General features: G+C 40.7%; 1 protein-coding gene across 1 annotated transcript in view; it reads right to left on the bottom strand.

The window, feature by feature from the left end:
* Positions 1–14,079, bottom strand: part of sept4b (septin 4b) — a 46,649-nt gene that overhangs the window by 30,265 nt on the left and 2,305 nt on the right. Inside the window, exon 2 of the mRNA XM_034603697.1 lies at positions 9,914–9,921. Within this exon, the coding sequence (XP_034459588.1) occupies positions 9,914–9,921 (8 nt within the window). The remainder of the gene's footprint in view (positions 1–9,913; positions 9,922–14,079) is intronic.

The following is a 14,079-nucleotide window of genomic DNA, read 5'->3' as shown; positions in this document are numbered from 1 at the left end:
TGACCAGGAATCTAAGAAGAGACTGGAAGAGTTTTTCTAACAGTAAAAATAAGGAAGTCATTAGCCGACTATGGAGCTTCTGCTTTAATAACTAAGACCAGCTCCATAAAGCAGTTAGTAATGGGCATCTATGTTCTGCGTCCTCTTAACCTTTTAAAGAACACGCGCACACGCACACACACACACACACACACACACACACACACACACACCTGTAATTAAATCTACCTCACACAGAGCAACAGTCAATGAGTGTGTGGTTTCCTGCTGGGCTGCCAGAGGTTTTTGAACACGCTATATTTTGTGTAAATTCATTGTGAGTACCCTTAAATTAAGAAGTATATCAATAGACATACAGGTATAAGTGATGAAGGAAATGTGTGTGACTTTATATTTAACTGGAAATAATCTAGATTTAATGAGAAATGGTATAGAGCTTGATATTTAGAGTAGAAACAAAAAAACTACTTGTGTTTTGTTGTCTTATTGTAGATGTTGGCACAGTGACATTTTCAGTACGGTAATTGGTCCCTTACTGATTCTGGTTTTGTCCAACCAAAAGTCCAAAACCCCAAAATATTCACTATTCATCATTATTATTATTTCATAAAAAATAAAAATAAATCACATATGAGTATTTGAGTAGAAAAACTAGAGTTGAGTCTAACTGAACGTTTGTACCAAATTTGAAGACAGTCCCTTAAAGCATTCACATGAATGGGATGTACTGTACAGTTAGACAATCGGAAAACATAATGCATCAAGCCACTGGCTGTCGCTGGTGCAGAGGCATAACAATTGATGATTCATTTTCTGTTGAAGACTAAATCAATTACAAATCTAAGCATTGCCGTTCATAAACAGTGTCTCAGTTACGCCATTTGTCTAGAACTAAAAAACACAATCAGATGATTAGTATAGCTTCAAATTAGTTTTACTGATCAGCTTATTTGTCAACTAATTACTGCAGCTCAAGAGCAGTTTACACATCACTGGATGGTTACAAAGATTCAGCAGTGACAGGAGGTTCATAACACTGATAATACACGTAGTACTACTCTGAAAAATAAAGATGACCTTATACCTATACAGCCAAAACTTCTACCACTTTCTTCCAAATTTTGCTTCCACAACCAACAGCCATTTTTGTGTTTATAAACATATAATGTATTCATCCTGTATAGGTAATGATGAATACATATAATGTATTCATCCTGTATAGGTAATGATCTATAGAAGGTTCTTTCCCATAAAATAGAAATGAAAAAACTTAAACCTGTCTCTTATTTAAAATTTGGGGTTCAGAAATGTGGTTGTTGGCAGTTAAGAAAGATACATGTGGAGAGAGGTGGGCGTGAAGAGTGACCCTAGTGTAGTTTGAGCTCCTGGATAACAGGGAGGTCAACATGCTACAGATGTGAGTTTACGTGAAGGTTAAAGAAAGACTGGAAGACAAAGAGCAAAGTTTGAAAAGAAGGGAGCACATACAGGGGCGAGGGGTGATCCCTGAGAGGCTCCAGGGTTGGAGGGAGGCAGGAACCTCGTGTCTCCCCTTTGATCCTTCAACGAGAGGCACATGTTGTGTTGTTCACCGAGTTCCTATGATCCCAGTCCTCACAAAATCACACCGCAGATACTTCCGTTCCTGAATCCCAACACATTCACAACACAACTGCTTTCAAACACTGAGTCCCAAAGCACTTCACATTTTAAAGCATTTACACACATCAGAGGAGTCGTTCAAACTATCTCACAGACTCTTGACTCAAAACAAAGCTTCGTGATCACGGTTGTAATGTCACAGAAACAAAAAGAAGACCAATCCATACCCAGATAAGAACCCAGACAGGTCATGGCCATGACTTCATCCAAACATACACAAGACTCAATCAATCAATCAATACTGACCAGGCTTACACACACTTTAGTCTATTTGAAGATACCTTGTGTGAATGGGAACAACAAAATTATCTTGTAGCTTTCAAAAGAAGAAATAGTCTCAATAGAAAAGTTTAAATATCAAACATGTTTATGCAGAATTTTGAAAGAAAGAAGGCGATTTTATCACTAGAGCATCATCACAACTGATTCTAAGCCGTATGTGGATATTATCTGCTACAATCACCTACACTGCTGAGTCATCTGCACCTACACTACTGAATACAAAATATACTACATGTGAGTGTAGACTGAAAAAAGGAAAATAGCAGTCAGCTCTGAAATCTAAAGAAGTCCTGAATCTAGTATCATGCAGTCGCTCAAAGAGCAGTAAACATTTAGTGAATGTTGATGTGATAGAGCTGTGGTTATGGATTCAGTGTCTGGTTTCAGAAGGGTTGGCTGCTGAGTGATATGGACTTGACACACACACCAAACACACACCTAAACACACACACACACACACACACACACACACACACACACACACACACACACACACACAGACTCTGTTGTGATAAGTGTAGGAGAGAAAATTCACATGGTCAATAAAAGTGCACCTGGTCTCTCTCTGCCCTCATTACCTCCACCAAAGAGGTTTTGTTTGTTGGTTGTTTTGTCTCTTAGCAGGATTAGGCAGAAACTACTAAACTGACTTTCTTGAAACTTAGTGGAAGGGTGGGACATGGACCAAGAAAGAACTCATTCAATTTTGCCGCAAATCTGGACAATGACATTTTTTAAACATTTAGAGCCATTTAGTTGTGATGGTTAAGGTTAGGGTAAGGGGCTAGGGAATGCATCATGTCAATGAGTGTCCTCACAACTATAGAGAGACATGCATATGTGTGTGTGTGTGTGTGTGTGTGTGTGTAGTTTGGGTTATTCTCATTAGGTTGGCACTAACAGTAGATTCAAAAGTCGACCGAAAAACAATTAAATGATTGATTGATTCCCTCTTATTCTCTCTCTTTCATGACACCTCTTCTTAAACCACAATTACAGTAATATTCCCTAAAAAATTGTGGTTGCGTCTCAAACTCCCGTCCCCTCCTCACTCCTCCATCTATCATCATGTCACAGCATGCCAACACATTCCATGCTTTACTTACACCCAAGTGTTTAAATCTGATACCACCATCTGTAGAAGTGTCTGTTTGGTCTGTGTGTCCCTGCTGGTTGTGCGGATGCTGATGCAGTGAATGGAAGAATGCAGTAGGTTGAGGTTTCTCTACTGGCATCTTGTATGTCTTGTTGGAGGCCAATGGTTTTGTGGAGCAGCTCCTTAAATAAATGGAGAGCTGCTAGGAAGCTTCTCTTATCTTTTGTCATCAGTGTTTATTATGAAGTCTATATCTTCATTGCTTTTCCCTCGCACTATAGCCACAATTCTACTTCTACTAATATCCTTTTCATATGCTTATCTCTACAAAACATAATCTTTTCAATTCCCTTTTTATCCATTTTACATCCAATTATCCAATATCCATTCCTGTTCATGTTGAACTCCCAGATCCTGAGGACACAGGGCTCATTTGCAGATCGCATCAATATACAGATCTCCCGTCCTCCAGGGACATTAACCACCGTTTACTACATCCCCTGTCCTCAGCACGATCTCCTCCATCTCTCCTGCTCTTCCTTTTGGCTTCCCTGGTATTTCCTCTCACTGTCCTGCAGAACGGTGGGAGCATCTGGAAGTGTTTTCCTAAAGGGAGTGGAGGCTGCTGCAGCTAAAGTCCATGCTGCCGGTAGGCACGCAGAACTGTCCTCTCACTTTTACATGCGTACGCACGCACGGTCACGCTACACGCTCACTCTACTTCAGGACCCATTGTTATGCCCAAAAATGTGAACAGTCAATCACCGATTATCAGTGTAAAGCTTTGCATATTACAAGAAAGGCTGAAGGGAAAGTCAATTCAATTCAATTTGTACAGCGCCAAATCATAACATACATTATCTCAAGGCACTTTACATAAGGTTGAGACCTTAAAATTATGGAGAAACTCAACAGTTCCGACAATGAGCGGTGAGAATAGGGGATCAAGTCACACTGAATGGACAAATCAAAATGAGAAAAGAGTCAGTTTTTCTTTATCAGTGATAAAACTCAGAGCCCATTGGCTATCATCTAATTAGCCTCTGGCAGCAACGGACAATATTTTGACAGCAAAAATCTGGACCAAGCCACCTTCTGTTCGGCGTACACCGTTTACAGTTTGACTAGTTTCATTTATCAAACGAGTAGAAAGTTTCTCCGCACGAAACACAAACAGCAATCATTTTTGTAGGTGTTCTAGATCCAGATGACATTTTGGAAAATAGTTAACAGCTTTTTGCATTTTATTCAGATGACATAAGAAGCTGATAAATCATGCATTTAAGTTAATGTGTTCCACATCATTTGCTCTCCATATGGACTGCAACCAAAGCCTGCTCAAACGTGATTGGCCTAACTACAAACAGGAACCAAAAGACTTCCGGCCCAAAACTATTGTCCCTCACCAGCAGATTTTGCATATTCACATGCGGAATCTTTTTGATAGAGATTAGTCAGTGATTAACTGCTACTAGTGGCCCAACAAGTGTTGGATAAGATGGTAAATATATAATATAAATGATATTGAGTGCTCAAAATGTGAGAAATTTCTGCACTTAAATCATTCCTATTTTTTTTTTTGTTTCTATCACAAACACGGCTTTTAATTTTCTGCAGACATCACATCCCATGTCAGAAACGTCAGCTGCTTTCACTGTTAAAGTATGTAGCTGACTGTCCTAATTTGTTATCTGTCTGACATGTAGTTGTGTCTTCAAAGTGCCTCCATTTAGAGTCATTTAGAGTAAACACACCGACTTTGCTCCCAGATGCACAGAGATTAGATCAAGGCTTCCTGGCTCTCAGCATCAGCTACTGTTCATCCCAACAAACGTTGCTCTATCCGATTCACCAGCGCCTGTGTTGTGTGGGATGTCACTGCAGGAGTAAATTTGTAACTCAAAAGAAGTGAGAGAAAACTCGATGCTTTTTTTTTTTTTTTTTTCCGTTATTGAGCTCCATAGTAGCGTAATGGAAACAATGTATATTTTACTGGCAATAAATTACATGTCATTTAGCTGCATCCAAAGCAACTTACAATTACAATTAGTCCGTTCAGCATCAATGAGGCACCATTTTTGGGTGGTTAAGCATCTTGCCCAAGGACACTTCGGCATGGGCTGGGATTCAAGCCGCTAACCTTCTGGTTGGAGGACAACTGCTCTATCCCGTCAGTCACACACCCCCTAAATGTGATTCAATAAATAATACAACTTTTACAAGAATCAATTGATCTGTGCTAATGTTTTAGCTGAGCAACAGTGCAGTAGGGCGAGTTTTCTATTCATGGTATGCAATCAAGTCACCAAATACAGAATAATGGTTAAATGACAACATGAACTACACATGTACAAGATAAACTAGAGGTCCACCTCCTCATTTAAATACATCTTCAGTTTGATTCCAGGAGGATTTGACATGATGCTCCAAACCACAGATTAAAAAAAGGAATTTGAAAGTTGTCCCACAGGGGGTTAGAGCTTAAGAGTGAATGATGCAATACTGTAACTGCGTAATATAGGGAATGTAAATCAGTCAGTCAGCTCCACGGTTAAATCACTGAGCACAGTGGAGAAACTGTGAAAGACACATTTTGTCAAGACAATCTTTAGATGGACAAGTCTCAGAAACAGCTGGAGCACAGACTAATGATCTTCATACAGGAATGTTCCTTGATTTCCTGTGATCATGTGATAACAACTGTGATGACCTCAACACCTGCCTCACTTCCTCCCAGAATGCTGATCATCCCTGAGTTGGGAACAACTTGTGGTACTCACTCTGGTGAAGCTGTGGCATATTGTGCTTTGGTAACTAAGAGCTGGAACCTCGGTAGGGGCCATGGGAACTGGGCTGAGATTATTTATAGCGGGTGGGGGGCTTGGCAGGGGCCACTTCTATGAGGTTCTAGAGGAATGTCTGAGGTCAACCCCTGACCAAAACGTCTTCAGAGTGCTGAGGCTGGAGGTTGGGAGGCGAGCTCGGGCTGACGTGGGACATCTGCGGAGATGAAGACACGAGCCAATTAGCTCGAGGTTCTGGTGAGCTGGCCAAGCAGGGACAGGAAGGAAGCGGTGAGCATAGGAAGATAGGATGTCAGAGGAGGACCAAATAAAGCAATTCAGAGAGCCATTATAAAACCAGCTAAGATGGTTATGTTCAACGTTCAAGCTGATATTCCAGGGAGGATTGTAGAGGAATGCAGGAGATGGGACAGAACACATTGTTTCTCTAGCAATGACAAACAAAAAACATATTTAAAATGTTGCATTCCCTTTGTTTCTTAATGGCATTTGATATAAGTATTTTGGTGCTGAGTATTTGTTGTAGGCTAGCATCAACTGTATGAGACTGTAGTTAGTGGTGGTGGCGTTGGTGTCAGGTTTAGCTTCAGCAGTAGACGCATTGGTGTTTAACAACATTTAACAATGGCTCTGTTTGGTTCAAGTGTCCTAGTAAGGGACCGCATCATTCAGAGGATGTGGCCTCCGAGTAGTCCCCCCTTGGATCCTTCAAAATGGTACAGTCGCAGTGATGCAATCGGACTTGCAGCCTCCCAAGGGTGCGGTCCCTGAATTGGGACACAGCTAAGCCGTTTTCAGACATGAACTCCAAAAAATGTCCAGAAAATTGGTTCTGGACAGTTTGTCTTTCAAACACGAAGAAGGTTGCAGGGGATGCGTTCACAACAACAACAAATATCTGGAACATTCAGGTGAAAGGTGGCGTCTGGGTAGAACATGCAGGAGGTAGGACATGAGGTATATATTCCACTGCAGAAATCACGTTTTTGTTTTACAGTTGGCCCTTATTGTGAAAAGATCAAGTTGAGATCTTTGGCGGCATCTTCTACGTGTATGAAACATCTTTTTCATCCTGGGACATTTGTATTCATTTTGTTTTTTAAGTTTTGCGTCAGAACTAAAAAGGCCGACTGCAAAGGATTATGCTACAGATTATACTGCATGGTGATTCTTATAATTTTGCATGCTAGTAAATGAAGATGAAGTGCAGCCATCACCCCACTCATTCTGTATACCAAAACAAATACTGAATTGGAAATACTTGTGATGGGGTTAGATTAACTCCACATTAACCCTAAATAACTCTTGATAATTGAAAGGTACATTTACAATAAAGCCTCTCTTCTGTTGGAGAAACTGACTCAATAAATTCAAACACATGCTGGTGTCTGCTGTTCACAGCAAATCCCTCTTTAAGCATCATCTTTCACCGTCTCTTTATTGTTCGTCTCATGGCAGCGTCATATTCAGTCAAGTGTTTCCTACGTGCTACCTAACCCGATTGTTTGCCCTCACATCAAAACCGGAAAAGCCCAGAGGGCTGCCTGCCAAAGCGAAGCCCACAGGCCAAAACCCAGCCGCTACAGCCTCAGTGTCTGCATCACCACTGTGCCATTATGATTACATGTTCAAAGGGTGAAGCCCACACACTTCACCTAGCAAAGAGTTACACAGAATGATGGATCAGGTTTCACCGACGAGTGATGCGTCACCCTCTCTCACTTTGGGGCCCACAGAGTAGAGTGGCATTGTTGTGTGTGGATTCAGTGTGATAATGTACAGGATGATATCATTACTGCACAATGTAGAGTATAACGTTAACATTTGATACTGCGTGATGATTCACATGATAACAAATACGACGAGAGACAACTGCTCGATTCTGTGTCTGTTCCACCTCATTTGACACGAGACGGGTTGAACAATGAACTGAACATACCATCAGCATATGTCATGAGATCCTGTCTCACAATCATCACTTGACATTCACTTGGCTTAATTATTGCTGATGTGTCAATCAGTGGAAAAACGGGTGTGGTTCCGCAAATCTGCACATTCTGCCGTTCCAGTTTGCAAATGAATGCAACACGTTGGCAGTGACAGCAAATGAGAAAAACAGACATGGCATCAGGGGAAACTGAGAAAAGGGGGGAAACCCAGCAACCACTGCAGAAGCTAGCAAGCTAATAGGCTAATAAAGTCCAAGTATAGACTGCATATGCTTTGGCTGCACTGGCAGGGAGCAATTGAAGGCACAGGAAGCTAATGGCTAGTTGAGTAAAAGCCACAGAGGAATGCACCATGAAGACAACCTCCGGAGAGACAACCATCCTCTATGCGTCCCTGTGCACAGTTGGCACTGCCCAAGAACAGTGACGTCAGTCTGTGTCTGAGTATGTGTGTGTGCGAGTGCATGAGTGTGAGGTTATGTGTCATTTTAAGGCTAACAAAAGGAAGCCACAGCCACCCTCTTTGCTTCACCACACCCCAGAGTGGTGCTGCATGGTTTGCAGCCATGGGGTGTAGCAGCAGGGGAAGGGCACTTGAGTTATGTCAAACTGGACTGAATGATGGCTTTCACAGGAGAGGCATTGTGTTTAGACAGGAATCGCACAACGGGTTTGTTTTGAGGAACAGGAAATACATTTGTGGAGATTTGTACGACTGTTCTTTTAATCACAACACCAGCCAGAGACGTGCCAAACCATCATAAGTTAATGTTGTCAATCATTCAAAAGCCAACAGTAGCCTCTGGGTCTTATTGAATACACTAACATTAATACCAATAATCTGACAATATTCTGAATTAGACATTTTTGATTATGATGTTTACTAGTTGGGTCCTAATTCTCTGACACATACATTTGATGTTCCTTACAACCCCAACATGGAATCGTTTACTGCACGATGCTACCGTATACCCTTTTGAGAGTTTTTCTTTCTAATTTTGCAAAAGCGTCAACTCCTTATTTTTCCATCATGTTAACATTCGAACACAGAGCATTAGTCGTCAAGCAGTTGGTAACTGATAGGACGTTATAAAGCAATTTACATGTCTAAATAATTTGACTAAGGTCGGAATACTCCACATGTCTTAGTCTGTTTACATGGCAGTATCTTATTCAGACTATTGTCTTAAAACGGGTAAATATTATAATTCATGAGTCTGTGTAAACATGTCTGTTGACAGATGTTAAAAGTTTCCTCAAAAGGTGTTCCCTCTGGCAGCACACACTACAGCTTTGTCACATAGGTTTGGAATGCTGCTGAGGAAGGAACCGAGGTTTGTCACACCCATACAGATTCACTCCTCTCCACCCGACTGTGAATTGCTTGGTCTTGAAAACAAACACGCCCCCCTTTCATCCCCACTTGGTCGGGCTAAACACAGCTGCAGGGCTTTGGGATGTAGACAGTGACATTGAGAAGAGGAGTAAAGAGGAGGAGGTGGGGTGGAGAGTCAGTTTTGACACTGAGGTGACAAGCTGCTTGCTACTGGAAAGGTGATAACAGATGACAATCATGACTCCGGACCCACGATATGCTTCAGGGGAGCTAATGAGTCTGCTGAAGGTGGTTTGAGCAGACGATGTTAAGTATAACCGTAAAATGTTAAGAGTGAAACTCAGACAAAAGCAGCTGGTACACACACAAAGCTGACGCACACAGCAGATTCTCACTTGTCACCTTACGAGACAAGGAATAAGAAAATCTGGGCTCTGTGAACACACCTATTCTCACACATTTCTCTGTGGTGTCAAGTAAAACCCCAAAGCACATAAACAGAGATAAGTCACACAAGCTCAAGTACTCACAGCAAACAAAATCACAAGCTCAGTTGACATTTTCAAGTTCAAATGACTTTTCCACTCACTTGAAACCAACAGCCAAACCCCTTTTAAATTAAACTGCACAGCACGAGTTGCAGTGTCTATCAGGCTTGAAATGGGCTGACATCAACAAACCACAATGTCCTCATTTTGGTGAGATAATTGAGGTTAAATCTCCCTTCACCAACAACCTACTTCGTCTTTAGCAGCGGGACGGAGGAAAAACTATGGTTTCTTACCTCATCGTCTGGTCAGAGGAGGACGATTGATGAGCAGGAGACGTGATTTCAAAATCCACATCCAACAGGGATCAGACAGAGGAGAGGAACAGAAACACATTGTAAGTGAAGTGGCCATTTATTATGCAATAAAATGCTGAAAATAGTCTGAGAAAGGACTGATTGGTGCAGACGTGAGGTAACGTTTGAAAAGGCATCCGACACCTGAATTGTCTGCTCTCAGGACCTGCCTGACATCACTTATTATTTCTAAGAAACTGAGAACATATGATGCCAGTAGGCTTACAGCTGGTTCAGACATTAGTGACTCTATGGTTAGCTTTTACATTTCTCTTTGGGCTTGATTAAAAATTACAACAATCATTTTCCCAAAAACTTCCATCCTTTTAAATTTTAGGACACCCAAGAAACTTATTCCCAGACAGAATCGCAGTATAAGTCAGTTTAAATACAGGACTTTCATCGGACAAAATGGTCGAGTAATCTTTATCACATCCCACCAAAGAAACTGATTAAGATTAAACTTCTGCACATTTAAGTTTTGACCAGGCTCAGTTAAGGTTATTCAGAAAGTATATAAAAGCACATACATCCAAACTTGATAAAAACAAGGTGCTGGAAAGAAGTGATGAAAACCAAGAAAGACAAGAAATGCCCGCACACCTATAGGTAACGATTTGGGCATAGTCTGACAAAGGGCCTGTGCTCGAAACGTAACCTTCTTGGGAGGTTGAATAAAAAAAGTTTGTTGGAGCATCAACTGGTGTGCGGACATTTAAGTACAAAGTTTGCATTTCGTTTATTAAAATTTGACATGGCAGGAAAAATCGACAGCATAGAAAGTTTGAGCTGCGAATAACTGCGTAAAAACTAAAAGAAACACAAAAGAAACATTTAATCAAAAACAAAAGCCTTACGACAACCAATCATAACACTGATAATAAAGAATATCTATCACACTTGTATAGCCCTGATGTTTTTGCAAAGCTATGTAAACTAAAATCCCTTGATTAAATGTGTTAAGTATCACTGTCTAGATTTTGGGTAACAATAGCACCAGTGTGTGTGTGCACATATGTCTGTGGTGAAGCCTGAGTGATGATGTTGCAAAATACTGCAACATGCTTCAAGGATTGCATGAAATTCCGTCTTCAAAAGCTGAGCGTGCTTGTGGTCTGTAAATAAAGGGGTGCAGGGGCTCCCGGTGGGTTTTCAGATTTACACTGGGCCATTACAACATCAGTCACTTCTCGAGGAGTTTTTTTTATTGAACAACGACAAGAGTGGGCCGCGTTAAAACACCCTGTGGAGTCTTGCTTAAGGAAACAAAGTAGGAGTGTGGGGCATGTGCATTTATCTCTCAAAGCCTGGTGCTTTCAGATCAGTCAGCGTCTAAACAGCAGAGAACATTATTCATGATGTTTCCAGTTTACTGATTCTCTCTGTTCTTAAAAAGTCAAGACAAATCTCTTTGCTCAAAACTGCCGCTCCTGGGAAACCTACTGTGTTACAGATATTGATTCACTGCTTTGAACTCAGGTCGATCACAATCGGGTGTCTTACAACTGCTTCAGAAGCAGCAGCAAAGTTACAGCTGACAGACAGTGTTTCAGTGGTCCCTGCATACAGACTATATACTGTATAATGTATGAGCTCCATATTACTGCTGCTGCCCTTTAAAACAACTGACATCATTATGTATCACTCCTGATGCACTTTGAGTGAAAATACTTGACGTGCAAATGCAACTCCTGTGCACTGTTGACAGATCTATCCATTGAACAGATCATTTAAACATCCAAAGCTCTCTGAATGTATCTGCACATTCAGAGCTGAAAACTTCACATTACAGAGATGCAGACAATGTGATCAACATAACTGCTGCGATGGCTACACGCTCCACTGGTTCATTTTTCTTGCAGTTTATTTCTTGACCTACATGCAAAGGTCCTGCGCCAGTGATGCTGTCAGCGCAGCCACAGATAGAAGCGAGATGGGTAGTATCTCTCCACAAGGCTTTTCCCTGAGGAATGTTATCCACTGCCGACTGTGCCACCCAACCACACGCCGCTAACTCTCCCGCTAGGTGCCTTTCAGAGTTAGACATTGTTTTAAGTGAGTCTGATGTCTGGGGACTGTGTTGCTGAATTTGTTAAGTGGGTTATGGGCTCTTGATAAAGCAACTATTCGCACCTACAGCTCACAAGTTCAGATTGAAACAGAAGGTAATTGAGAAATTTCATAAATCACTGTCTTGTTTGCATGTTAGTAAATACTTTGGCCACAGTGCTGCCAAGAAATATCATAGAAATGTAGAACTGCATTTTCCAGTGAGCTGAAACACTAACAGAAAAAGTCAGACATGGAAAAACTAACATTTGAACTTGGCACCAACTTGTAAAATCTGATGTGTCTTAACAAAAATGAACTGGCAAAGACCCATGGTGAATCTTTGGGCAAGCAGTTTCATTCTCGACAACGTCAAAAGGTAACAAAATTAGCTATTCTGGGAATTATGTTCTGAAGCATTCGACAAGGGTTTTAAAACACGTCTGTTTCTCTCACTACTGATGGCTGCTGAAATAGCTTCTGGTTAAACCATTGTAATAATTCATAGTGTTATATCTAGATCTATTCACAGATACATAAACACACGACTTGTGAAAGAAAGAGAGCAACTGGGAGCATCTGAGTTCCCTTTCAGCTTTGGTTAATGTTTATAATCAAATCCAATCATCAAATCTAATGTGCATCAGGAGCTATAATCAATACATGCAAAGAAAACCACATGTAAACTCAGCACTATCTCTTTCTACTCTCTGCATATCACGCACTAGTGCTCTCATAACGTCCCACTTTCTCCACTCAGTCTCCATCTCCAACACACCAGCCCTATATCACTTGAATAAGCCTGATGTTTCAGTATGACTGTTCACTCCAGTACTAAATTATGAGTCCCTGAAAATGAACTAAATATTTTACACAGATACATCATGTCTTTGAAAGAATGAATATTAGGGCCTTTCCTAGAATTTCTTATGTTAAGCACTTCTTTCTTTGTGAAAATATACTATTAGCCAATGTGTAATGTTAGATTTCAACGAAAAACAGCAGCGAATTTAATGTAAATCGATTAAAGTTGTAAAACGAGGCTTACCTCCTTATGGCAGTAGGTGGTGCTATCACTATCACTACATACCGACAAAAGATCTGTTCAGGTCAAAAACACTTGTTTCTCTTCAGATCGTATAAATCTTTCATTCTAAGACATCAAAGGAATCTTTGACAACTGACACTGTGACATTAATCAATCAATCCTCTGATGTGTTCTTTTAGATAAAGCCTGGGTGGAGTTGAATTCAACATGGGTCAAAAGACCCGGCTCAGTTTTTATTTCTATATCTTTGCACTGAATGAATTGCATTATTCAGTATTTCAAATTGTATTATATCAAATTGTTTTTGATCATCACAAATCCTTATTTAAATTTTAAGGAGTTACTTTTTGAATCAAAATCATTTTTGTATCACTACCCTTCCAATGCACAACATGGGTCAAAAATGAGCCGTATTAATTTCCTGTGTTATTTCATGCATGAGTGTTTCTTTGTTTTTCTTTTGAAAATATGCTTTTGATTTTCTTTATCCAGAGTGTTAGCATGGCTGGTCGCAATCATTTCAGACTTACCGTTGACATGTTCATAAAGATGCTACATTAAGAACAGGATACGGAAAATGAGGAGACAATTCTCGGTTCTGAAATCTCTGATGCTGAGAACCTAGACTATGTTCTACAGGATCAAGCTGGAGTTGTGAGTATGTCTTGGAATCTAGCTCTCCTACTGTAAATGAAGGAAAGACATAGAAGATGAGACTTCTATGTCATCGAAGGAGCCTTCTCCTAAATAAAGAAGGTAGAATAAGCTATAAAAGAATATAGCAAAGAAACACCCAGCCATGCATTAAATAAAACAGCCCGTCCACTCCGCTCTGCATCTGTGAATAGGTTTGCTGCTCCCTCACTGCGAGCTAGCCACTCAATAAAATCATGACTGTTTGCTGTCCTGGCTCCTAAATGGTGGAACGAGCTCCCCATTGGCATCAGGACAGCAGAAAGTCTTCACATCTTCCGCAACAGACATGTTTGACCCATGTTGTGCATTAGAA

Source organism: Hippoglossus hippoglossus, chromosome 13 (assembly GCF_009819705.1).
Source record: "Hippoglossus hippoglossus isolate fHipHip1 chromosome 13, fHipHip1.pri, whole genome shotgun sequence".
NCBI lineage: Eukaryota > Metazoa > Chordata > Actinopteri > Pleuronectiformes > Pleuronectidae > Hippoglossus > Hippoglossus hippoglossus.
This window is presented reverse-complemented; position numbering and strand designations above follow the sequence as displayed.